This window comes from Mauremys reevesii, linkage group 5, assembly GCF_016161935.1.
Source record: "Mauremys reevesii isolate NIE-2019 linkage group 5, ASM1616193v1, whole genome shotgun sequence".
Classification (NCBI taxonomy): Eukaryota; Metazoa; Chordata; order Testudines; family Geoemydidae; genus Mauremys; species Mauremys reevesii.
The window spans coordinates 9,672,738-9,697,068 of NC_052627.1; the positions used below are offsets into that span (position 1 = coordinate 9,672,738).

The 24,331-nt window shown below is 45.8% G+C and overlaps 1 protein-coding gene across 2 annotated transcripts; it reads right to left on the reverse strand.

Annotated features, from left to right (window-relative positions):
• Positions 1-3,873: 3,873 nt before the first annotated feature.
• Positions 3,874-24,331, reverse strand: LOC120407199 (sulfotransferase family cytosolic 1B member 1-like). 2 transcript variants are annotated; one of them, XM_039542710.1, is made up of 8 exons: positions 24,214-24,331; positions 21,781-21,929; positions 11,867-11,995; positions 11,537-11,634; positions 10,027-10,153; positions 8,943-9,037; positions 7,136-7,316; positions 3,874-4,527 (listed from the first exon to the last, which is right to left on the reverse strand). In XM_039542710.1, exons 2-8 carry the CDS (start codon positions 21,926-21,928, stop codon positions 4,415-4,417), a joined length of 891 nt encoding a protein of 296 aa, XP_039398644.1. In that variant the 5' UTR covers position 21,929; positions 24,214-24,331; the 3' UTR covers positions 3,874-4,414. The 2 variants fall into 2 exon arrangements, with proteins under 2 accessions (XP_039398644.1, XP_039398645.1); XM_039542711.1 differs by having other exon boundaries at positions 4,391-4,527; positions 21,781-21,957; positions 24,214-24,318.

Below are 24,331 nucleotides of genomic sequence, written 5' to 3' on the forward strand. Positions count from 1 at the left end.
TTTAGCTGGAGAGGAGCGTCCTGCTTGGGGTGGGCACGGCAGGGCTGCAGGCTGCCGGCTCGCCCCGCTGCGCTCCGGAGTCAGCGATCCGGTCTCCGCGCAACGTGGATCGAGCAGGCTCATCCGTGTGCACTGCCCTGCTGCGTCCACATGATTGTACTGCTGCCAGATCGACATCGCTCACGGGTTGTATCACTGCAGCCAGTGGCGATCTGGCGCTGTAATCGATGTGGATCCAGGAATACAAGCTATGTCCAGTGTCGATTCAGCAGTGTAATCCTTGTACTATGATTCATCAGCATGGCCCATGTGCAATATGGATTCACCACTCTAATCTATCTGCAGTACTGGAGCTGGTGATTTGGAACTGATCATCTCTTTGCAGGCAGGCAAGAAGAGCATAACAAGAAGTATTCATTCGTTTTGAGGATATATATTAAAATGTACTATTCTTATTTGATTTTTAGCAAAACAGAACAAAGTGCAGTAACTGCCAATAAAAAATAACAAACTCTTGTAATGTACATATACCAAGAATGTATAATTTGATTTCTTGAAGTATTCTTTTCTAGGGGTACTTTATATTTAAAGAGTAGTGAGACTAGTTAATTGCTGGTGTGTTTAATCAACCCTTTCTCAGTGATTAACCCTACAAAGAACTCACCCAGGGGACACCCCAGAAGGGAACAGTCATGTTAATTATTTGTTAAACTGAGATTTATAGTCAAAACTTCTTTGTACAGTGAATACAAATATAATTATAAAGTTAGGAGTGCTCATAATAGTGAACTCTCTCTATATATATTCTAGCTGGTAGGCCTCCAGGTTTTCAGAGCAGCACAAGTCAAACAAGGCCAGTCGTTAAGTGTGAAAACGTGCAGTTGAAGATGACCAGTTTAAGTAACACTTCATCATAAAGACATTTTATTTTCCACTCATGTGAACCCTGCTGATATTTTTGCTCACTGCCCTGCTCATTAACAAAACTAGGGGGCAGCCTTTCCTCATGTTAAGCAGCACTTATTTGCAGAAGAGATCCCATTGTGCACCCAGGCACACACTCAAAAGTCCCCACTTGCAAGTGTTCCCCTTGGGGAAGAGGGTTGAAGAAGGAGGCACACGCTGCTTCTTGCATTGGTGAATGGAAGGTGCACAGATACCAGGGTGACAGGAAGGCTACAAGAACCTGAATAGACTAAGCTACACAGGTGAGCAAGCACTTTTCAGTTTTAAGCAGATTTGTAGAATTTGACTTTGTGTCAGCATAAACTAGAAGAAGGAGAAGTAGTTTTATACATAGTCAGAATGGGGACCACTTCTTAAGAGAGAACTGGTCGCCCACCTCCCTGGCACTATCCCCTTTATGAGCCACCATTCTCTAGAGAAATTACAATACTCGATGAATCTGTACATCTACAATTAATACCTTCAAAATCAAGAAAGCCTCCTTTCCCAAACCAAATTCCAAAAGCACCTCTCTCCCCACCAAGCTACCTCTCCCCTCCTGTTTGCCCCACTCCCTTGTTAAAGTGTCTTATTGAGCAATTGCCTGGCTTCAGCCTCACTGGTGGCTTTGGGTGTCTTGGTGACATGTTGCTCTTTCCCCAGTAATGACTATAGGCGCCTCTTCCTTTAGAGTTTTAGAAGCTTCTTGTGAAGGCTGTGACATTCTTGTGAAGGCTGTGAGGTTTGCCCTTCCATCGTTCCAGCTGTTTTTACAGGGTGAGCCTGATGTAGAGAAGGACCAACTAAGTGCTCTATCTATGGACCAGAGTTTGCAAACTGTTGCATTACAGCATTGGCTGAATAAACAGTGGTCAAAAAGTCGGCTAGATATGCCCAAATGGTGGTATCTTCATGCATCTGAATAATTCAGGTCTAGATAGGCCTGGTCTACACTAGGCGTTTAAACCGGTTTTAGGAGCGTAAAACCGATTTAATGCCACACCCGTCCACACTGAGAGGCCCTTTATATCGGTATAAAGGGCTCTTTAAACCGGTTTCTGTACTCCTCCCTAACGAGAGGAGTAGCGCTAGTATCGGAATTACCATATCGGATTAGGGTTAGTGTGGTCGCAGATCGACGGTATTGGCCTCCGGGCGGTATCCCACAGTGCACCACTGACCGCTCTGGACAGCAATCTGAACTCGGATGCAGTGGCCAGGTAGACAGGAAAAGCCCCGCGAACTTTTGAATATTTCCTGTTTGCCTAGCGTGGAGCTCAGATCAGCACATGTGGCGATGCAGTTAAAAATCAAAATAAAGAAAGAGCTCCCGCCATGCGGATGTGATCGCTGATAGAACAGGCAAATCTGTTCTATCAGCGCTCCGTTACAGAAGACGAAATTCAAAATCATTTTAAAAAAATCTCCAGACGCCATAGCAGGGGCTCAGCGCACTGCTGCGTGACAAGCGTAATGGAAAGCCCAAGAATCAAATGGACGCTCATGGACTGGAGGACTCAAGCTATCCCACAGTTCCTGCAGTCTCCGAAAAGTATTTGCATTCTTGGCTGAGCTCCAAATGCTTCTAGGGTCAAACACAGTGTCTGCGGTGGGTCAGGGCATAGCTCGGCAATTTACGCACCCCCCCACCCACCCCCAGAAGTGAAAGGGAAAACAATCCTCTCTTGACTCTTTAACATGTCACCCTATCTTTACTGAATGCTGCAGATAGACCCGATGCTGCAGCACTCAACACCAACATCCTTGCTCCCCCCGCCATGGGTGGCTGATGGTGCAATATGACTGGTATCCGTCCTCGTCATCAGCCTATTGGCACATGGGGCAGTGCAAAAGGACTGGTAACCATGCAGACTAGCATCGGTGAGGTCTATCAAGGGTGCCTGGCCCTAATTTTTCCTGGTAGATGGTGCAGTATGGCTGATAACCATCGTCATCATAGCAACAGGGGGCTGAGCTCTGTCAGCCCCCACCCTTCATGTGTAAAAAAAAGATTCAATTGCCCCTGGACTAGCAGAGGGATGCTGGGCTCCTCTGCTCCACACTCCTTACTGTCCTGTCTGGACTATCATAGCAGCTGGAGGCTGCCTTCCACTCATTTCTCACTAACAAGTCAGTGTGTCTTATTCCTGCATTCTTTATTACTTCATCACACAAGTGGGGGGACAATGCTATGGTAGCCCAGGAAGGCTGGGGGAAGAATGGAATCAACAGGTGGGGTTGTTGCAGGAGCACCCCCTGTGAATAGCATACAGCTCATAATTTCTGCAGGATCTGACACAGAGCAGCTGTGCTCTCTGATACAGTGGTTCTCTAGTACACTTGCCCATATTCTAGGCAGGACTGATTCTATTTTTAGATACCAAAAAGGAGGGATTGACTCTGGGAGTCATTCCCAATTTTAGCTTTGTGCCCTGACTAAGAGCAGCCAGGGGCACTTATGACAGCAGCAAATGGTGCAAAACGACTGGTAGCCATGCTCATCTTTTTACCAATTTATGGATTGGTAGATGGTGCAGTATGGCTGGTAACCATCTCTGCTGTCATGCAAAAGCAAAAGCATGCTGCTGTGTAGCACTGCTGAATCGCCTCTGTCAGCGGCATCTAGTACACATACGATGACAGTCACAAAAGGCAAAACAGGCTCCATGATTGCCATGCTATGGCATCTGCCAGGGCAATCCAGGGAAAAAAGGCGCGAAATGCTTGTCTGCCGTTGCTTTCCCAGTGGAAGGAGTGACTGACGACATTTACCCAGAACCACCCGCGACAATGATTTTTGCCCCATCAGGCACTGGGATCTCAACCCGGAAATTCAAAGGGGGGGGGGAGGCTGCGGGAACTATGGGATAGCTACGGAATAGCTACCCACAGTGCAATGCTCCAGAAGTCGATGCTAGCCTCGGACCGTGGACGCACACCACCGATTTAATGTGTTTAGTGTGGCCGCGCACACTCGATTTAATACAATCTGTTTTACAAAACCGGTTTATGCAAATTCGGCATAGTCCCGTAGTGTAGACGTACCCGTAGTTAGGTGCTTAATTCCCTTTCATTTCAAAGGACTGGGAGCTAGGTGTCTAAATAACTTTGAGGATCTGGGCCTGAGTCCTTTGCCTCACTTGAACCTGGCCAGTATTCAAAGTCTAACATAAAAGAAGGTGTGTGTGTGGTGGGGCTAACCATAGAACAAGGAGTCTTCCCTGCTACTCAGCCCCTATATGGAATCCCAGACTCTTGGAACAATTCCTCTGCTCTGGAGTGTAACTGCACCATGGTCTAGATGGCCCAGGACTCCAGGTTCAAGTGTCTGACCATCACCAGGGCACAGACACTTCTCAGTGTACTACTTCTAGTTGAAGAAAGGAAGGGGGGCGGGAGAAAAGCTATTCTCAACAGAAACGACAGAGAACCGTGTGTTAGAACTACAGCACTAAGATGCCAGGCTCCTTCAGATCTCTGTTCGGAACTGCAGGTTGGTCCCAGCCATTTTCCTCTCGTAATCTTCATTGAATGTCTCATTCTGGGCCACAGTAAAGTGATTCTTCCAGTCCCCAGCAATCCCTGAAACAAAAACAAACAAACAAACAAACAAAAAAAAGACAGTGAATGAAACAGCAGAGCTCTTGGTGAAGCAAAAGAACTCCAAGTGGTGGAAATGCAATAGAAAAAGAGTATCAAGAAAACACTAATGGTCTAAATTCTACTCTCAGTTACATTCTTTTCTCTGGTTCAGGGGTTCTCAAACTGGGGATCATGACCCCTCAGGGGGTCACAAGGTTATTACATGGGGGGTCATGAGCTGTCAGCCTCCACCCCAACCCCACTTCACCTCCATCATTTATAATAGTGTTAGATATTTAAAATGCGTTTTTAATTTATAACGGGGGTCACACTCAGAGGCTTGCTATGTGAAAGGGGTCACCAACACAAAAGTTTGAGAACCACTGCCTCAAGCTCCAAAAGATTTGTGAGGGTGTAACTGAGAATTTGAACCTCGATCTATTAAGTGAATACATTTTTCTATGCATCACAAACAAAAATATAATTAAACTGAGTGTTCATTAGATAAAAACTCCTAACAGCTTAACACTTTGAGCACCTTTTCCATATAATGAGCACAAAAAGGCATCAAGAAAAATGCTGGTGTCCAGGATGGTGGATTGATAAAAAGAGCAGACTTTGAAAAAAATGTTTTGGTAGCAATTAGCTTTTAACTGGAAATTAGTCACTGGAAAATTGGTGAACTGAAATATTGTATTGGTCAATTTTCTAACAGTTTGTGGAAGCACTGGGTGGATGCCAGAGAAAGCAAACCAGCTAACCAGATCCTGCATTCCATATTGATTGTTTTAAATATAATAATTGGAGATATACCAATCTCCTAGAACTAGAAGGGACCTTGAAAGGTCATTGAGTCCAGCCCCCTGCCTTCACTAGCAGGACCAATTTTTGCCCCAGATCCCTAAGTGGCCCCCTCAAGGATTGAACTCACAACTCTGGGTTTAGCCGGGCAATGCTCAAATCACTGAGCTATCCCACCCCCCTTAGTTTAGAAATTATTCCCTCTCACCTATATTATTATTAGTAAACATGTTTATTACAGTAGTGTCTAGGGAACAGCAAAACTGGGTCCCCATTGTGCTAGGCGCTGTACACACAGAGTAATAAAGAGGCTTAGTCCCAAATGGCTCACACTGTATCATTCTGTCTTATGGCAGAGCTCCGGCTTTGCCTCAGGGGGTCCTGCGCTTCTAGGCAGTTAGGGCTGGTCTCAGAGGTTTGCTGTGACCGTCAATTGAGCCTCTCTCCCCTCCTAGAGAGGAGGGTTACAGCTTACTGAGCCACCTTCAGCATCGGTCAGTCAATGGGTTTGGTGTCAGAGCCCTCTTGACTCCCTGTCTTCCTACTCAGGGAGCACTTTTGGAGAGGTGTGGAGAGGGTTGGGGGGAACCCAGGCCCACCCTCTTCTCCAGGTACCAGCCCAGGGACCCTAATGGCACCAGCAACAGGTAGTTTTCCTACACTACCGGAGCTATAGCCCTTCCCTGGGCTACTTCCCCAAATGGCCCCTCCTAGCGCCCCCCTTGGTACCTGACCACGCTTGTTCTCCAGGGTCTCTTACTGCACACCTTCATTCTTGCCATCTTCCCACAACACACCTGCTTACTCCCACCTCCTACCAGCCAACCTCACTGAGGGGGCTTCCTTTTAAACTAACCCGAGCCGGTTCTAAATGGGCTTCAGGTGACCTGATTAGCCTGTTTCCCTTGATTGCTTCTAATCCGTTCTTAATTGGTTAATTATGGAGTCTGCCTGATTTAATTGCTTCTAGCACCTTCCTCACTGCTCTGGGGCAGACCCTGCCCTGATCACTCAGGGAACAGAATACTAATCAGCCAGTGTCCAGTATGTTTTCCTTCTACCAGACTCCTGCACCCAACTGGTCTGGGTCTGTCACAATCTGCACTCCTCCCTTCGGTTCTATTTTTATTTTTCCTCAGTTGTCTCCTATGGCCAACGTGCTTCTTTGCTTTTCTTTTTCTAGTGACTGTGAGGCATGACAAAGATATCATATGGAGACGTGGGGATTTAGGGTCAAATTTTGAAAGACCATAGCTCCCATTTAGGCACCGAAAAAAGTGGCCAGATTTTCGGAAGGGTTTAACACGCCGCAGCTCCCGTTGTTCTCAGGGGGAGCCGCTGGATGCTCAGCACTTCTGAAAAATCCAGTCACTTCGTTTTGATGTTTAACTGGAGCCGAACTCTTGAAAATCTGGCTCTGTTGCCCCCATTTAGTCAAAGATCAAGTTCTAAACAGGTAGCAGCAGCAGCGTGCAGGCTTCCGCAATGCCACTCTGCTCTGTTCTTCGGGTGACTACTTCTAGGGGTGAGAGTGTCGTTCAGTCTCCATGCCCACTCGGTCCTTGGCTGCTTTCATGAGACTGGGATTGCTAATTAGTGTCTTCTGTCAAGGCATCTGTGAGATATAAACACCTATCTACTAGAAACGGTACCACCAACCTGTTTTAGACAAGCCACTGAAAAGCTATCAGTTATAAACATGACCACCTTTCTGGGTAGCGTACGAAGGAAAACTGGATGAAAAAGTATCTTCCTGTTACAATTGTGGAGAAGAAAAATGGTTGCTAGTGCCTGTGCGAATCCTTACCTTTACGCATGAAAGGGGAGATGCTTTGATCCATAACATCATTTGGGGTCATCTTATAATTTGTGGTGGGATTCTCTTTCATCATTTCAAATGAAGTGTGATAGACGATCCTGTCCAGAACCTCTTCCTTCAGATCCTTCCCCAGGAAATGCATCACCTTGCGAATTTCACGCTTTGGATCCTACAGAAAAACAAGTGGCACTTCAGGTGGTGGGACCCAGTGGCTCAACTAGTCAGGTTACCACCATGTAACACAGTGAAAGTCTAGAACTTTTATGAGATGCCAGCAACCTTAGTTGTTCCACTGTATCAAAACTAATATCCAGCAACCCATCAATACATTTCATCAACCTTGCACCCAATTCTTACACCCTTTCCCAAAATAGAAAGGAGATTAATAGCCCCAAAAGAAAAAAACCCTTCTTTGTCTCCCTCCCTAGCATTAGCACATTGCACAGGCCAGCTTAAGTCTGGCTCTGCCTAACTTTTGAGTACTTGGCTTTGCAACCCAAATAATGTTATTTTAACATAGTTTTTTGGGGGGTGCAAGATGTGTAGAGAGAGAGAGACCAAGACTGGTCTGTAACTCACCAGTCCCATCACTTTATTTAGAAAGTGATGCAGACGGCCACTCCAGAGGGACCCTCATTTCAGCCACATCTTCCCCAGCCAGGCACAGAATTCTTAGGGCCAGATCCGCAGCTGCTGCAGCCCTAACAACTACACCAGTGGAACTCTGCTGATTTAAGGACCTGGCCCTTACTCTCAAACGTCACTTCCTGTTCTTCAGCAATACGTGGATGCTAAGCTTCAGGATAACCCAGCTCCAGATACTAGCCCATATTACTGTTACTTGGGAAGGTAGTGATTCATTCCATTTCGTGTGGTTCAAAGCTATAGTTGGGATGTTAATCCAAATCTCTCTGGTATGGAAATCACCCAAGATCAGGCTCTCATGAGATTTCTGGTACTGCTGGGTTAGAAATACCCAATTCCTCTCCCAGCTAAAACCAGGAATTCCAGGGTGAAATTAAAGGGAACAGGAACAACTGTTCTTTTTCAAATCCCCATCTAAGGTTCACTTGGGCCTGAGCAAGAGGTTAAGTCCCTTCTAGATTAGCTCCCCCATCTTTAATTATATGCTTCCCTAACTTCCCCCTCCCCTTCCTGCCTCTTAATAAATGTGCTACCTCAGCATTTTTAAATGAGAGGGTTAAAAGTCTCTTTAAAGAAAGGAGCTCTCTTTTGGTGCTTGCTCTTCAAGAGATGCATTCCCACAAGCCTGAACTCCAGCATGGGCAAGAGGCTTTCGGAAAGCAAAATGGCCCAGTGGTTAGGGCACTAGCTTGGGACGCAGGACACCTGGATTCAGTTCCTTGTTCTGCCACACACTTCCTGTGTGACCCTGGGCAAGTCACTTAACCTCTTTATGCCTCAGTTCCATAAAAATGGGGAATAGCAGCACTGACCTCCCTCACAGGGGTGTTATGAGGATAAATCCATTTGATATCATGAGGCTCATGATAAATCTAAACACATTTCTAGATAAGGGAGAATAAGTGGGGAAGGAGTTGAGCTCAGGGGTAGTATTAGCACCAGCCAAAGCATTTAACGAGTCACAGTCTGGCCCTTTTACTCATGGTGGACCGCACTACCCTAGAGAGACAACTTCTCTTCAGGACAGCCAGACTGCTCTTCAGATGGACATTGCACAGTAGGGTAAGGCATTCAACAGGTGTCAGATTCGTTGCCTCCATCCTGGTGTGTGTGGAGTGGCATCTCAAGTGGGTACCTCTTGCCCTCTCACCTCTTTCATGTCCTCATAGAACAGGTATAAAATGGGATGGTCCTTTCTCTTCTCCCACCAGCTTTTCACATGGTCATACCAGGAACCATACGCAACTAAACTTAGAGAAAAAGGCACACACACAAATACTCTTAGTAACATGAGCGTGTCAGGTCCCTGGGGGTCATGTTCTCTTTTGGCTCAACGCCACTGAAATGCATTGTGTGTGCAATTACTATGACATCACATGTAAATTGGGTAACTGGGCACAAACCACCAGTTGCAGCTATTCGCCTACACTAGGTCAAAATCTTTGTCCCTTTGGTTCCACTGTCAGGTTAGAATCTTCATCTATTATTTTGTGTGACTGGAGCAGAAACTAGATATTAACAAACTCTTATATAAATACAGCTTAGGGCCAGATCCCAGCTGGTACTGGCATACTTTCAATGAAGTCAATCCACAGCTTCTGTAAATCAGCATAGCTTCATTAAAGTAAATGGGCCAGATCCTTAGCTAGTGTAAATTAGCCATACACCTCTACCTCGATATAACGCCACCTGATATAACACAAATTCGGATATAACACGGTAAAGCAGCACTCTGTGGGGGTGGGGCTGCACGCTCTGGCGGATCAAATCAAGTTCGATATAACACGGTTTCACCTATAACGCGGTAAAAAAAGTTGGCTCCTGAGGACAGCGTTATATCGAGGTAGAGGTGTACTCCCTTGAAGTCAATGCATCTATGCTGATTTACAGCTGCTGAGGATCTGGCCCTACGTTATAGTTATATAAGGTCTGGGCCAGTGGACGCACTGCTATGCAGATTCCCCAACCACTGCTCCCTCTGAAGGGGAGCACAGATGCAGGGGAGGCTATTCAAACTCTCTGGTCTACTAGGAAAATTCACTCCCTCAGTTCTCACTGCATTTCTTAGTATACAGAGAGTACATTGAAAGGCACAGCATCCAATTTTTCCACCAAGAGGCAGAACCTGGCCTGGAGAAATTCACCTGCAGTTGCAAGTCTCTTTTCCTTTATGCTTCAAGCAGCATCAATTTAAAACCTCAGGAACATGAATTGCTAACAGATGTCAGTCTCACCTCTGCCTGCCATGTATTTCTCAATGTATTGCTCCCACGTGCCGGGGTCTGGATGCAGCTTGTTCATCAGGTCAAAATGGTAGAAGGAGACAGCTACATCTTTGGCATTTCGGGCAACATAGATCATCTGTGGCAGGAAGAAGAGAAGAATCCACGTTGCCTCAGTGTCCTTGAGTTCTGAGTGGCTCTAGACTTGGATTTTCAGAGGTGCCTAAGGGAGTTGGGTGCCTAATTGCCTTAGTCTCCTTTCAAAATCCCAGCTCTACTGCAGGGGATCCAAACTGTGACTCAAGGCCCAAATTAAAGCTGCAGGGACTGGAAGCTCCCCTGGACACTGTGGTCTGAGAGTAGCGCACCATGGACTGGGCATGGGAATGGAAGCTACAGGAGCTCTAATCCTGGCTCGGACACTAGCTTTTCCACTGGCTCTGTGGTCTTGGGTCGAGCTCTCTGTTTCTCAGCTTCCCCATCTGTAAAAACGGGGAAAACAACACCACACATTTCTGCCAGTGTAACCTAGTGCACAGGCCCCGCAGGGATGGGAACTCTGGCGGTACTAGTACTCCACTAGGGGAACAACAGGTGGTCAGCACAACTGCCAAAGGGAGTGGTGTTTGCCAAGGAGGGATTGTGACCAGGATTCCTGGGGGATTAGTTAAGTCAGTGCATCCCCCCTGGGGACCTCCTATGGAGCCTGAGTCGCAGGTTAAACCAGCCTACCTCTGAAGGATGGAAACAATGCGATCTCGATGTGCCCTGCCCTTGGGGCACATCGTCCTACTCCCCTGGGTGTAGCATTCAGTGGGTCTGCTCCCATGTGTATTCAGACATAGCCATTCATATCGTGGCAAAATACAGGGCCAACATGGCTACAGAGGAGTGAGCTGGATTGTACTCTGGCTCTCACACCACCAGGCGGAACTGTTAGTTGAGTTGCAATTGCAAGACCACATTTACCCCGCAGTTATGGGTGGGTAACCTCATTGAAGACAATGGGGATTGCCCAGGAAACAGTATTTTAAGACAATGGGTGTTGCACAGATGTTGGTGATGTTGGCAAAATTTACTTTCCAGGATCTTTGTTATTGATGGTGATGTATGAGCCAGAAAGAACCCAGTCTGATTGTCAGATCCCAGGGGGAGCCTGCAAAGCTGAAGGCTGGAAAAACACTCAATTAAAGGTACTGGAATCCCATGAGGCCAATTTTAATGGGAACTGGACGTCCGGATCCCTTAGGGATCTTTGAAAATCTCAGCCTAACTATGAATACAAACTTGCAGCCCAATGTTGTAAAGGTAAAGCTGCAAAAATGCTGCTCTAGGTAGATATCACCATGGAAACTCACAATTAAACCTCTTCCCACTGGAGAAAAGAGTCAGTGGGTAAAAATGAGGAAGAGGAACCTGGCGGAGGGTGGGACTACCATGAGTATTCTGTGTGCTCAAGGCACACGATACTTCCCCTATCATCCTATTGTCCAGAAGGTCTGAGTTCCCAGCTACTGGTTACCTTGCAGCCATTTTCCCAGAAGGACATTGGAAGGAGCTGGACTGGGAGGTGGGTTTTCACTAAACGAGGAGATGCCTTCTCGGCCAGTTTCTCTGTACCTGGTAAGCAGAGGTTCAAAGGGATCATTGATGCCGATAGAGAAGGCATTAAAGGTAACATTTCCAAAAGCACCCAAGTCTCACTGAAAGTCAGGAACCGAACCTAGATCTTCTGAGTCTTAGGCCAGTGCTCTAGCCACAATCCCTTCTTTCCTCTCCTGAGCTGCAAGCCAGCCACACAGAATCATTGCCCTTTTTGTCTGGAATCACCCGACACTAGTGCTACGTTTACCTGGTGGCATCTTTCCAGGGGCAGCAAATTCCAACATGGGCACTTTGTTGAAAATTGCATCCCTCTTGCATTTGTCAGGATCTCCGTCGTTCAGAATCATGTCCACAATTTCACTCATCCATGTAGTGCCTGGAAAGAAGACGAGAGAACAAAAATCCAGTCAAGAACCAAGTGTGAAAGTAGAATGAATTATGTTACAAAATAGATAGGATTAAAGAAATGCTGTCTGTACCTTTAAGGAAAGTCGCTGGAATGCTGGAGTCCAGGTGTCAGGAAAACAGACATTAACATAGAACAATTTGCACCGTTTAAGGGCAATTGGTGAAGCATTAGCCTTAGATCGATAGGAGTTAGTAAGGAAGTAGGATATGCATGCTATGCCCCAGGTGAATTTTGCTGTTTTCTCCTTTGTCCCTTTGTTTGATTCCCGCTCTTTTATCTGTATAAATAAGACTGTTTGGGTCTTGCATGGCCACTCACATTATCTGAATGTTATTGGCGGAGCGCTTTGCTAATAAAAACAGAGTGGTCTGACAAATTGTGAGTCTTGATTCTAACTTTGACAATTTGGAGGTTCCACCGAGATGGCAACCGTCTTCACTGGGGCTGTGTGATTCCTGACTGTTTTTGTAGGACGACCGTGGCAGCCGGCACCTGGGCATTTGGCCCGAGCGGTCCTCCACCAGAACGGAAAGGTGCACGACCACAGTGAAGTCTACGTCATTGAACCTGTTGGTTCCCACTCTGTTCTGGTAGGGATCCCAGGATCTGACATCAGGAATCTTGTCAGGTAATTATTTCTGTGTTTTGTCCGGACTGAGGACTGTCCTGTCTCTGTGTCTATCTGTCTAACTGTGGAGTGTTTGAGTCTGGGTGCCATCTCCGTCCGGGGATCGGCCGACCAAGGGGTTCCTGTCCCTGCAGTCTGAGTGAGTGGAATCTGCACAATTGCAGCCGCACCACACTTTGGGTAAAACCCCTGGGTGTGAAAGCAAGGGCAATTGAGGCAGTAGCCTGTGGGCTCCTTTTGTGTGTTGTACCCGGCATTGCTCTGATGAACCCGAATTTCCTTCTTGTGCGATTGGTGTGTGAAGTCCTCCTGTATGGGTAACCAGACGTCTAAGTAGGGACAGTTCCCTAAACGAACTCCGGCTCATGTATGTATTTAGGATGGGTCCAGACTCCTGTAAGAAGGGTCCGGACTCCTGTAAATTTCTGGAAAAATGGTCTAGGCTAACTCAGGGGGATCCCAAAACTCAGTGGCCACTGTTAAAATCTTGGAACAAAGACCGAGTGGACGTCTTAAAGGACAAACTCGGCCAACCTAAAACTAAATTGGCTAAAGAAGAGGTTAATTGTTTCATTCAGTGGTGGGAAGAGGCAAATCGTAGCTGGACAAAATCAAAAACTCGCCTCTCTCAAATATTCAAATAATAAGTTGAAAGCTTTATTAAAAGCCTCCTCTCCCACCACCAGACCGAGCGCTCCCCTTTACCCCGTTCTCAAAAACCCACCCCGGATCGATCCAACCCCCTTAATACTCCCATCTCATTGTAAAAAGGACAAAAAGCCCCTTGTTCTGTTCCCCTTTGTTGTCTGCCTCAAAAACTGATTCTTTAGAGTTCCACTACCAATTCAGCAAGGAGGGTTGGCTCCTCAACTAGCCCCCACCCTTCCTGGTCCCTTTCCTTAAACATTTATTTCAAAATTGTGAAGTGACCACAATATCACTCACAAACGGTTCATTGGAAAAAAGCAGGATCGGGCCCAGAAAAGCAGGCAAGCAACAGATAAAGAAACTGAAAAACAGGTTGGAAGCCCTAAGGGCATAGTGTTGGCAGTAAGAAAAGCAGTAAGTGCAGGCATGAACCCCTGGAACAATACTTAAAATGGTGAAATCTGAGGTGATAAAGGTGTTATTTTGGGAGATAAACGAGTGATTTAAGGAAAGAGAGTGAAAAGTTAACTCTACAAAGGCTGGAGAGAATTAAGCAGTTAAACTTTGTGAAAATGTTAAAAAGGACCATGTTAAAGAGAGAGAATTCTTGGTTTCTTTGCAGCCATTCTGAAGGGAAAATGGGCCCTTTTCCAAAAGAATGCCTGTAAATAATCCAAATATATATAGAGCTATGTAAAAACAAAGCAGTGTAAAGGAATAGAAAATGTGTATGTATCTATTTGTCTGTGAAAATATGTAAAGTTCTAAGAATCTAAACCAGCACATCTGGTTTGTAAAACTCCTGTTTTGTGGGTGTAAGATAAATTGGTTTTGTTTTTGTTTTTAATGCCACTAAAAATTCATTTGACTCGTTAATTCAAAGTTGCAAAACTGACCGACCTTTTTGCAAGACACAGGTAATTAGTGTTGTTTGGCTTTGGGATTTAGCATTTAACCCTTAAGGGGTAATTTGATTCTTTATAAAATTTAAAATGTTTTTTTAATAAAAACCAAGTCATGGCTGCAATAGGGCAGTCAAAATCAGGAGAATAGGGAGAGATTCTGGAGTCTTGTTGGTTGTTGTTGGGTTTTTTTGTGTAACAATAGCAGATAAGAGCTGTAGTGAAAGAATAAAAAAAAATTTAACAGTGCCCCTCTGAAGCATCAGGTGAGGTGCACAAAACAAAAAGAAGCAATGTTAAAAAAATTGAGCCTTAAAATGGCTCTGTGTAATCAGACTGTCACTTTTGATAAGGGTACATGAAAACTCTGTAAGAAAAAAAGAAACAGTTACATCGTATGTAAAAATTAATATGGCTAATGTTTAAAAAAAAAAAAGTTGTAGTATAGAAGGACTGTGCTTTTTCCCTAGGACATGTGCAGTGTATATTGTAAAAAGGGGTAAAAGAAATACAAATGACATATGCTACTAAATTAAAATCCTATTAGGGCTCCAAAAAGAGCCGCAATAGACTGTTTTCTTTTTCAGATCTGTGTGTGTTTTGTAAGCAGGAGTTGAAAGTGGAAAGAAATCAAAACTCTGGTGGAAGTTGATTGTGTCCCTTTTAAGACAGAGTCTCTGAGCTCTGCTGATGGCTTTGAATCCAAACGCCAAGCCTGTGTTGAAGCAAATTACCTAACTGATAAAGGAAGGTGAAAACTGCCAGCACAAAAGAAATTGCCTAAATAAAAGACATGGTATAACAAGATCCCTTTAAGAGATTTGATGCTAAATGTTATTGTTAATATTAAACATTGAAATAAATTTAATGTTAGTAAGTACCCCTGTAACAACGTATAGTGTGTATGATTTTTGGAAAAATCCTTGAAGGTAATATGGTAATTATGCTTCTCAGCTATTACCTGTGAATAAACTTAAAGCTTAACACAGCAGGAAAAACATTACAAACTTGGTCTGCTATATAAGAAAAAAAAAAAAAACTTGAGGTACACCATCTCATGAATTTAATAACTAAACAGTGGAATAATTTCCCCATAACCCTTAAAAAGTAAAATCCATTAAAACCTAGCCTGCTTATATAAAAAAAAAAAAAAACCAAACAAAAAAAAAACCACCACACACACAGGAAAATATGGGGGTAATTCCTCTGTTTTGCCTGCAATCAGCAAGGGTATTTGTAAAAGAAAGGAATATTTTAAGCAACAATCAATGCCACCCTGAAAGGGGTAGAAAAATGTCTTTCAGAAAATCAGAAAAAGCTAATACCAGCTACAGAACAACCTATTACAAAAACAAAAACATACTGCAATAGCTATGAAATGTACTAAAATGCAGATAATTAGAACATAAGATGTTTTGGGTAATATCAGAAAATATTAAGGTTTTGATGCATCTGTTAAATCAAAGGAAAAGATTATTGTTTAATAACTATCAATATAACTGGATGCAGTATGTCTCCAGTACGGTAAGACAAAATTTGTTAAGTGAAGAAATTGTTGTTAAAATTGCACACCAACAGGCTCTGGAAGCAAAAAAAATGAAAAGTTAGCCCACTCCACAGATTGCACCTGGGATCCTTCTGGCTACCTCAAACCTCAAGCCAGTGGGCTGGGGAGGAAGGGAAACTATTGGACACTAGAGGTTGTACCAAGTGAACTCCTCAAAAGTGGGTATGCTTATCCATGCCTGTTGCTCCAAAGCCCTGTAGTAAAGGCATCTCACTAGGATCCTGTATGTGGGATACAATTAATAATTAGGCCAAAGTATTGTATAACGGGCAATGTGTGTGTTAATTCTTGGAAAGAAGTGTTTTAAAAGAATAAAAGTGTTAGCAACCCACCAGTAGACAAATGTACATGTAATGTAAGTACTGTGTTTACCAATAATCACATTTACTATTTGCCACAACCAAAAAGTCTCAGCTTACTGTAAGCACTGATTTAGCTGAGTTCTCTATCAGTCTTGGCATTAAATGGCAAACAGTTACCCATTATCTGTTTAAAAAGGTAACAAAACAATGTGGGAAACAGAACCATTCATATTATCTGGATGGTCTCCCACAACTACTGGCATACTAATGTTACTACCCCTAATTGTTTTTGGTTTTAAATTGTATGTGTTTAATTGAAATGTTTAAAATATGCTGGTGGATAAAACAAATGTATGCAAAGCTAGAGCCACAGGCCCAAATCACCTCCCAGTATTTTACTACATAAGAAGTGACACTGGCGATTAATAATCTTAGTGTCAAAAGGGGGATATGTAGGAGCTGGACTTTATAATGTATAATTTGATTTCATCCTACCAGCCACCCTTTTTGAATAGCAGAAAGAAATGACCCTCTGGGACTATAAGATTCTGTTTTCCCATATGCATTACAAATTGGGCCCTCTCTCTAACTCTTTGTTTTAAGATTTAGGTAGTAAGAGACAGGATTCTCTATTGTGTCTATGTTAAGTAAATTAGAGAAACATTGAAGGGCTGGGTCTCAATGTAAATTGTCTTGGTTATTAATTGTAAAACTTAGCAAGGTTCAATTTGCAATGCCTTTTTTGCTCTATATAAAATACTACTGTTTGTATTCTCAATCTGTTTGTGTGAATGAGGAATGAATGCATCAGGAAAAGATAAGGTGTGAAAGCCATTGTTATAGCCAGAGTCAAGGAAAGAAGCAAAAAGACTTAAAGAGTATCAAAGAATCATCAGGCACTGCTTACTACCCAGATGGCTGTTAAACTGTCTGGCATCCGCAGCATGAGTACATGCTTTGCCGTGTAAGAATGCACCACCCCCAGCGAACCAATCACCACCTCAGGACCACGCAGAGTCAATTTTGACTCCAGAAGATGACGTAGAGGAACAGCCTGCAATACCTTACAATCTACGTTCTCGTAAGGGTTGCCAGAAGCAGACGACTACCTAAAGCAAGGCCCAAGAAAAAGCAGTAGTGAGCCTAGCGCCTGCTGCCTGGTGGACATAAAACTGTGACTACAGTTCCCTCAGTTGAGGTTGTCAGAACCAGAAGGGCCCTGCCTCCAACATGTGGTGCCTGTTCCTCGGCTGTTGGTGTCTGAAGGTCGGGGGAGTCCACAATGACAATTCTTTTATCCAGCAGCAAGTGTGGATAGCTCAGACCCTTAATATTTCTAAATGCTGGGTCTGCAGCCACATCCCAGCCCACTGTCAAACTGATGTTCCTGTCCTGGCTATCCCACTCAATTCCCCAGACCTCACTGGAGGACCTCGTCCGTTTAATACAATATGGAACAGTAATGACACCTGGGAAGAGACTATTGGCAGTTCCTTTAACCCACTTGGGGGAGTAATACACTGGGCAAAAAGGCTCCTGAGGTTAAAAGAAGTAGTTAAAATAATGGCAAATAAAACTGGAGAAAGTTTAAGAGCCCTGGCCAAAGAAACAGGGGCAATCCGACAGGTGGCCTCCAAAACCGTCAGGCATTGTACATAGTGCTGGCGGCCAAAGGAGGGACCTGTGCTCTCATTGAAAAACAATGTTGTGTGTTTATACCTGACGATACCAATGAGGTAATAGATCATGCTAGCCACCTAGAACAAAATTGCATATCTTCCCCATGAAGAGCCGAGTTCTTTATGGAAGTGGCTAAGCAACCTGTTCAATTTCTCTGGCATAGGAAACTGGTTGTTTCAGGGAGCCCTGACTATCCTGTTTGGAATCCTAATAATTTTCGTATGTTTTCAGTTAGTCTCCTGTTGTACCCAAAATTGCGTAAGGCATGCCACTCAGGTGACTGCCCCAAAACAGAGTGCTAATGTGATGATTTTGAATATGCTGATGAACAAAGAGATAAAGAACGGTTAATATGTGGAACCCAGTAGAATTTTGGTCATGGCGTGAGCTTGACCAAAAGGAGGGATTGTGAAAGTAGAATGAATTATGTTACAAAATAGATAGGATTAAAGAAATGCTGTCTGTACCTTTAAGGAAAGTCGCTGGAATGCTGGAGTCCAGGTGTCAGGAAAACAGACATTAACATAGAACAATTTGCACCGTTTAAGGGCAATTGGTGAAGCATTAGCCTTAGATCGATAGGAGTTAGTAAGGAAGTAGGATATGCATGCTATGCCCCAGGTGAATTTTGCTGTTTTCTCCTTTGTCCCTTTGTTTGATTCCCGCTCTTTTATCTGTATAAATAAGACTGTTTGGGTCTTGCATGGCCACTCACATTATCTGAATGTTATTGGCGGAGCGCTTTGCTAATAAAAACAGAGTGGTCTGACAAATTGTGAGTCTTGATTCTAACTTTGACACAAGTTTATCCCACAAGGAACAGTCAAGCAGGAACCCCATCCACTGTTCTTCCAGCCAAAACAGCACTTATGATATTCAGCCTATTCATTTAGAATCTTCAATATTCTAGCTCAGCGGTTCTCCCCTGTGGGTCGGGACCCCAAAGTGAGTCATGACCCCATTTTAATGGAATTGCCAGGGCTGGCTTAGACTTGCTGGGACCTCCACCATCTGTTCCCCTGCCTTGGGCTTTGTCTTTGGGCCCCTCCCCCACCTGAGGCAGTGGGGGCGGGGCTCAGGCTTTGGCTATGGCCTCCAACCGGGGCGGCAGGGCTCCGGTGGACTCAGGCTTTGGTCCTCCCTCCTGGGGTCATGTAGCAATTTGTGTTGTCAGAAGGGGGGGTTGCAGAGTGGAATGAAGTTTGAGAACCGCCGTTCTAGCGACATCTCTTCTGCTCGCCTGAGGCTGAGGAGCAATGGAATAGCATTAATCTGTAGTCAAACATGATAGTGTGCCAGCGTTGTCAAATGCAGGTACTGATGGCAAGCGGCTCACTCCACAGCTCTTTTTGTGGCAGGCCTGCAAGCCCATGCCACCACACCCATTTTCAGGGATGGCGAGAGGCCTCTCCTAGGCCAACACAACTGCTAGTTGATTTTCCATTGTTATGTTTTTGATGGGTGTCATCACCGTGCTCAGCAGCTGCCTACATGACACAGGAGAAGACATGGTTGCAGCCCCGAGGGGAGTTTACCATTTATATAATGCACCACACTGGCCTATTCCAGCTAATGTGGGACAAGAGAGATGCTGCTGCCCCCTCTCACATCCCAACATCTTAATTTCCCCTCTTCTACCCCTGCCGCTTCCCTATGAGCCAGTGCAGCAGAGCTGCTTGTGCTACAATCCTCCAAGCTATGCCATAGAGTCACAGCAAGGTTTGCCGACCGTGACTGGTTCCTTGCTGGAATGGTAGGTGATCTCTGTTTGGAAAGATAAATCAGTCATTTGAACTCTGAGCCCTTCTGGCTCACAACCATTTAAACCATCCACAGCATAATGGAGAAAATCCAGACCTTTAATTCCACCTCTTCTGAGCCTGCTGCTTTGTTTATGCTTAAAGTAAAATAAACGAACCACTCAAAATCAACCTATCAATTCCAGGGCCAGATTCTGCCGGTGTTGCTTACATTTAATATTACTTCACTCTGGGAGCTATCCCCGGCAGGAAAGTGCTAATCAGCATGAGGGACAGTGACAGAAACTGCTGCAAAAACCAGTAAAAATTAAATAAATAAAGAAATAAATAAGACATTATTGGTCAGATGGCAAATGAACTGCCCGAGATTGCTCAGAATTCACCCGTCCCTGGAACCAAAGACCTTTTACTTGTTAAATGATTCATGGGTGCCTCAATTTCCCTCTTCTTCTATAGCACCTGGGCTCTAAGGCGCTGCACTGCGGCGATCACAGTTTATGCATTGGTCTCCCTCCTCAATCAACCAGAACAACTCAAAGTATCCCAGGACCTGACCTTAGTGACTTCACAAAGTCTCCAGCCCCTTACAACTGAATTGTGTTATACTGGAAACAAACATTAATAAATCGACCTAACGCAGCTTATGTCAGCCTAACTTTGTAGTGTAGACCAGGCCTGAGTCTCCAGCCTAGCAAGGCACATCACCAAACACTAGGACAGCCCAAGAAAATACACCTCTACCCCAATATAACGTGACCCGATATAACACAAATTCAGCTATAACGTGGTAAAGCAGTGCTCGGCGGGGGGGATCGGGGGAACGTGAGGCTGCGCAGTCCGGTGGATCAAAGCAAGTTCTATATATCCCGCGGTAAGATTTTTTGGCTCCCGAGGACAGCGTTATATTGAGGTAGAGGTGTACTATGTTAAGTTTGTGCCTTTACGTTCTCAGGGAGGGGACATGCCCATCCATCTCCCTGTGACTGCATGGTGCCTGGGTATTCCTCTTTCAGATGCTGGAGGCCATAGAAAGATAATTTCAGAAAGGAGCCAATCCCAGTCCAGAAGGGTTTGGCATTAAATTTGATGTGATCGTTTCCAACAGGGCCGGCTCTGGCTTTTTTGCCGCCCCAAGCACAAAAAAAAAGTGGGGGGGGGGGGGCGGAGCGGCAAAGCAGGGGGGAAAAACAAACAAAAACACAGCGCCGCCGGAGCGGCAAAGCGGGAGGGAGGGTAACCGTGCGGCTGGAGCGGCAAAGCAGGGGGAAAAAAAAAAAACCACGGCGCAGCCAGAGCCGCAAAGTAGGGGGCGGAAAACACAGCGCGGCTGGAGCGGCAAAGCAGGGGTGGAACACGGTGCGGCTGGAGCGGCAAAGCGGGAGGGGAAACACGGCACGGCTGGAGCGGCAAAGCGGGAGGGGAAACACGGCACGGCTGGAGCGGCAAAGCGGGAGGGGAAACACGGCACGGCTGGAGCGGCAAAGCGGGAGGAGAAACACAGCGTGGCTGGAGCGGCAAAGCGGTGGGGCGGAGGAACAGTGTGGCTGGAGCGGCAAAGCGGGGGGAGGACACGGCGTGGCTGGAGCGGCAAAGCAGGGGCGGGGAACACGGCGCAGCCAGCAAAGCAGGGTTAAAAAACAAAACAAAAAAACCCTGCAGGGCGACTGGAGCCAGGGTGCAGGGGGACTCCCTGTGCTGCAGAGTGCGCGCCCGGTCTAGTGGAGGGGAGGAGGAGGGAGCAGGGGGGAGAGAGAGAAGGGGGGCAGCCAGTGCTTCAGCAGGGCGCTCGCCACGCGGCCCCAACCACCGCGCCGCCTGCCGGGAGGGCTCCGCTCCACTCCGGTCAGCGGGGAGGGAAGGACGTGGGCTGCGCTGCCGAGTTTGCTGCAGGGCGCGCCCCTCCTCCGCCCCCTACAGGGCAGCCAGAGCAGCAAACAAACAAACAAAAAACAAAAAAAGCGGCCGTGCCACCCTAGGTTTGGGTGCAATGCCACCCCATAGAATCTGCCGCCCCAAGCACGAGCTTGCTCAGCTGGTGCCTGGAGCCAGCCCTGGTTTCCAATGAGCAAAATGTAGGCTGGGAGCTGTGAAATACTGGAAAGGCTCCTTGGCATTCTTGCTCATTATTGTTAGCAACAGCTGTGACTAAGTGGAGCTGCTTAGCTTTCACAAGGGGAGCATGATGGGGTTTAAGGGACCCCCCCTACATTTCCAGGACCAAAGAACTCATTGTGGCTCCTAATCCTGAAAGCCATGAAAACTCACCAGATTTGGGGTACGTGGCTATCACGATGTCATCTGGCCTGCTCTGGAAGTTGTCAATCCTTTCCCAGTGGTAGGAAAATGCGCAGACCATTGGAATGTCATGGACTATCCTCCAGTCCTGCCGAAGGTAATCTTCTGGTGAAGTCATGCTGGGGGGGAGAGTTCAACAGAGTATAACTGGAGGGGAGAAAATGGGAGAGCAGCTGGACAGGAAGCTCAGTTATGTTCCCAGTGCTCCCAGACACTCAGTTGAGTGTGGTGGGATATTTCTTTTCTTTTTTTTTTTTTTGCAGTAGCTGGCCAGTCCCTTTCCAACTGTTTAATAGTGCGTGCCCTTGGCTATGTTTCCTTTGAAAACTGAGGCAGCCAAGGAATTTCTGATGAGCACACACTGTACCACATTACATAACAGACAGCAGCAGCCAGCAGCATGCTTCAAAAGAGTTTGTTGCTCAGCTACTGTCTCCTTTGTCACCACAAAGGTGTACAGGGGGGTGGAGGTGGGGGGTGTGCAGACGTCTGATGTGCATGCAGGCTCTCTCAGATCTCTCTCTTCTTTGGGGCAGAGCCTGACTTTCTACGTGTTTGTACAGCTCCTAACGCAATGGAGCCCTGAATTTAATCAAAGTCTCTAACTGTTACCATGATAAAAATAATATTAATCATTTCTTGTAACAGCCCTTTCTCAGGCGAGACCACTGGATTAATTCAGGCTGCTTCCGAGTGCTTTCATCAAGCAAAAATGTGGAGAGTCCAGTGCTCCAGATTTATTACTTACATATGCTGGGCACATTCTAAAGGCCAGGCCCAGTGCCAGTAACTTCAGCCACCAGGGATGTAGTGTTACACCCTAGGAATGCAGGTCCTGGAGTGAGTTATTGCTCCAGACTCAAGGGTACGTCTACACAGCAGTTAAACACCCATAGCTGGCCTGCGTCACCTGAGTCAAGCCTGCAAGCTTGGGCTGTAAAACTGCAGTGTAGCTGTTTGGGGCTGGGCTGGAGCCCTCCTCATCATGGGCTACCAGAGCATGGGTTCCAGCCCAAGTCTAAATGACTGCAGTTTTACAGCCCTGCGGCCGAGTCCCATGAGCCCAACTCAGCTGACATGGGCCAGCTGCATGTGTTTAACTGCTGCGTAGCCCTATCCCAAGGAAAGAGGAAGGACTCCAGGAAAGCATGAGACCTGGGTGCAGGCACTTTCATGGCCCAAGTTAGGCCAACACCAAGCGCTTTTGAAAATCTCACAACATGCATTTTGTGAAATCTGCAGTTCAAAACTATTAAGTCCTAAAAAGAGAGAACTTATCTGCAGCAAGTCAAGTAACCACGTTCTATGACCCCATAACTAGTTAATAATAAAACTTTCAGCCGAGCAGGGCAGCAGGGCTGCAAGCACCATGACCAGAAGGAACACACAGCACTCTCATTCACTGATTGAACAATAAACTTTAAGCAGTAAGGAAATCTCATTAGTTCCAGTTAGTGACAATGGCAGACTCTGATACTACTTGTGTGTATGGGGAATCAAGTGTTCTTCAGCCTGAAATCAGCTGGCTTTGAAGCACTCTCAAATGACAGTGTCAATTCTAATTAGCCTTCATGAACCCTCCTCATTCCTGCCAACACACAAGGCAGGAGAGGAAAGTTCAGTTTTGCCTCTTCAGACCTCATTTTCCTCTGAAAAGAGCAAATTAAGAATATTTTAGCTGCTGCTCAGAAATAGTCACATTTTAGAAGCTGCTGAGCAAAGGAATTTTAGAATCATAGAATCTCAGGGTTGGAAGGGACCTCAGGAGGTCATCTAGTCCAACCCCCTGCTCAAAGCAGGACCCATCCCCAGACAGATTTTTACCCCAGTTCCCTAAATGGCCCCCTCAAGGACTGAGCTCACAACCCTGAGTTTAACAGGCCAATACTCAAACCACTGAGTATTGATCCCTCCCCCCTTGCCGTTAGAGAAAGGCAAATAAAGATGCTGTAAACTAGCAAATAATTGACCATTGTGAGTCTTAAATTCATATGTAAATCACCAGGCAATTCATAATCCTGCCCCCCTCTCCTTTTACAAAACCTAAGCTTGGAGTCTGCAACACTGACCATTTCTGAGGTCCCAGACTAAAATGAGTCAAGTGTTGAAGCCCCAATAAAATTATAGACCCACTTTATAACTGTGCATCCAGTCATACTCTTCCCCAATGCACACAGCTCCTCTTCCATGCTCTTAAAGGGGGAAATCACGAGCCTGTGCCTTGAACATTCTGGTCTGGAAAGCTTGCAGTGTCAAATCCTACTAAAAATGCCCAGGTTTCTTCCTGGATGTGTATCCCACCAGTCCTAGACAGGCTGCTCTGCCTGGCTGTTCGCTCCAACAACAGAACAGACAGACAAACTCCTAACAGTAACAGGCCAAAGAGCTGAAGTCTGAATTTACCTTTCTCCTCTGGCGGTGCTGCTCTTGTAGGTAGAAGGAAAGGCTGTATGTAAATGTGCATGATCTGTACAAGGAGATTGTGAAAGTATTGGGGCGGGCTCAAAGCCCTCAGGAACCA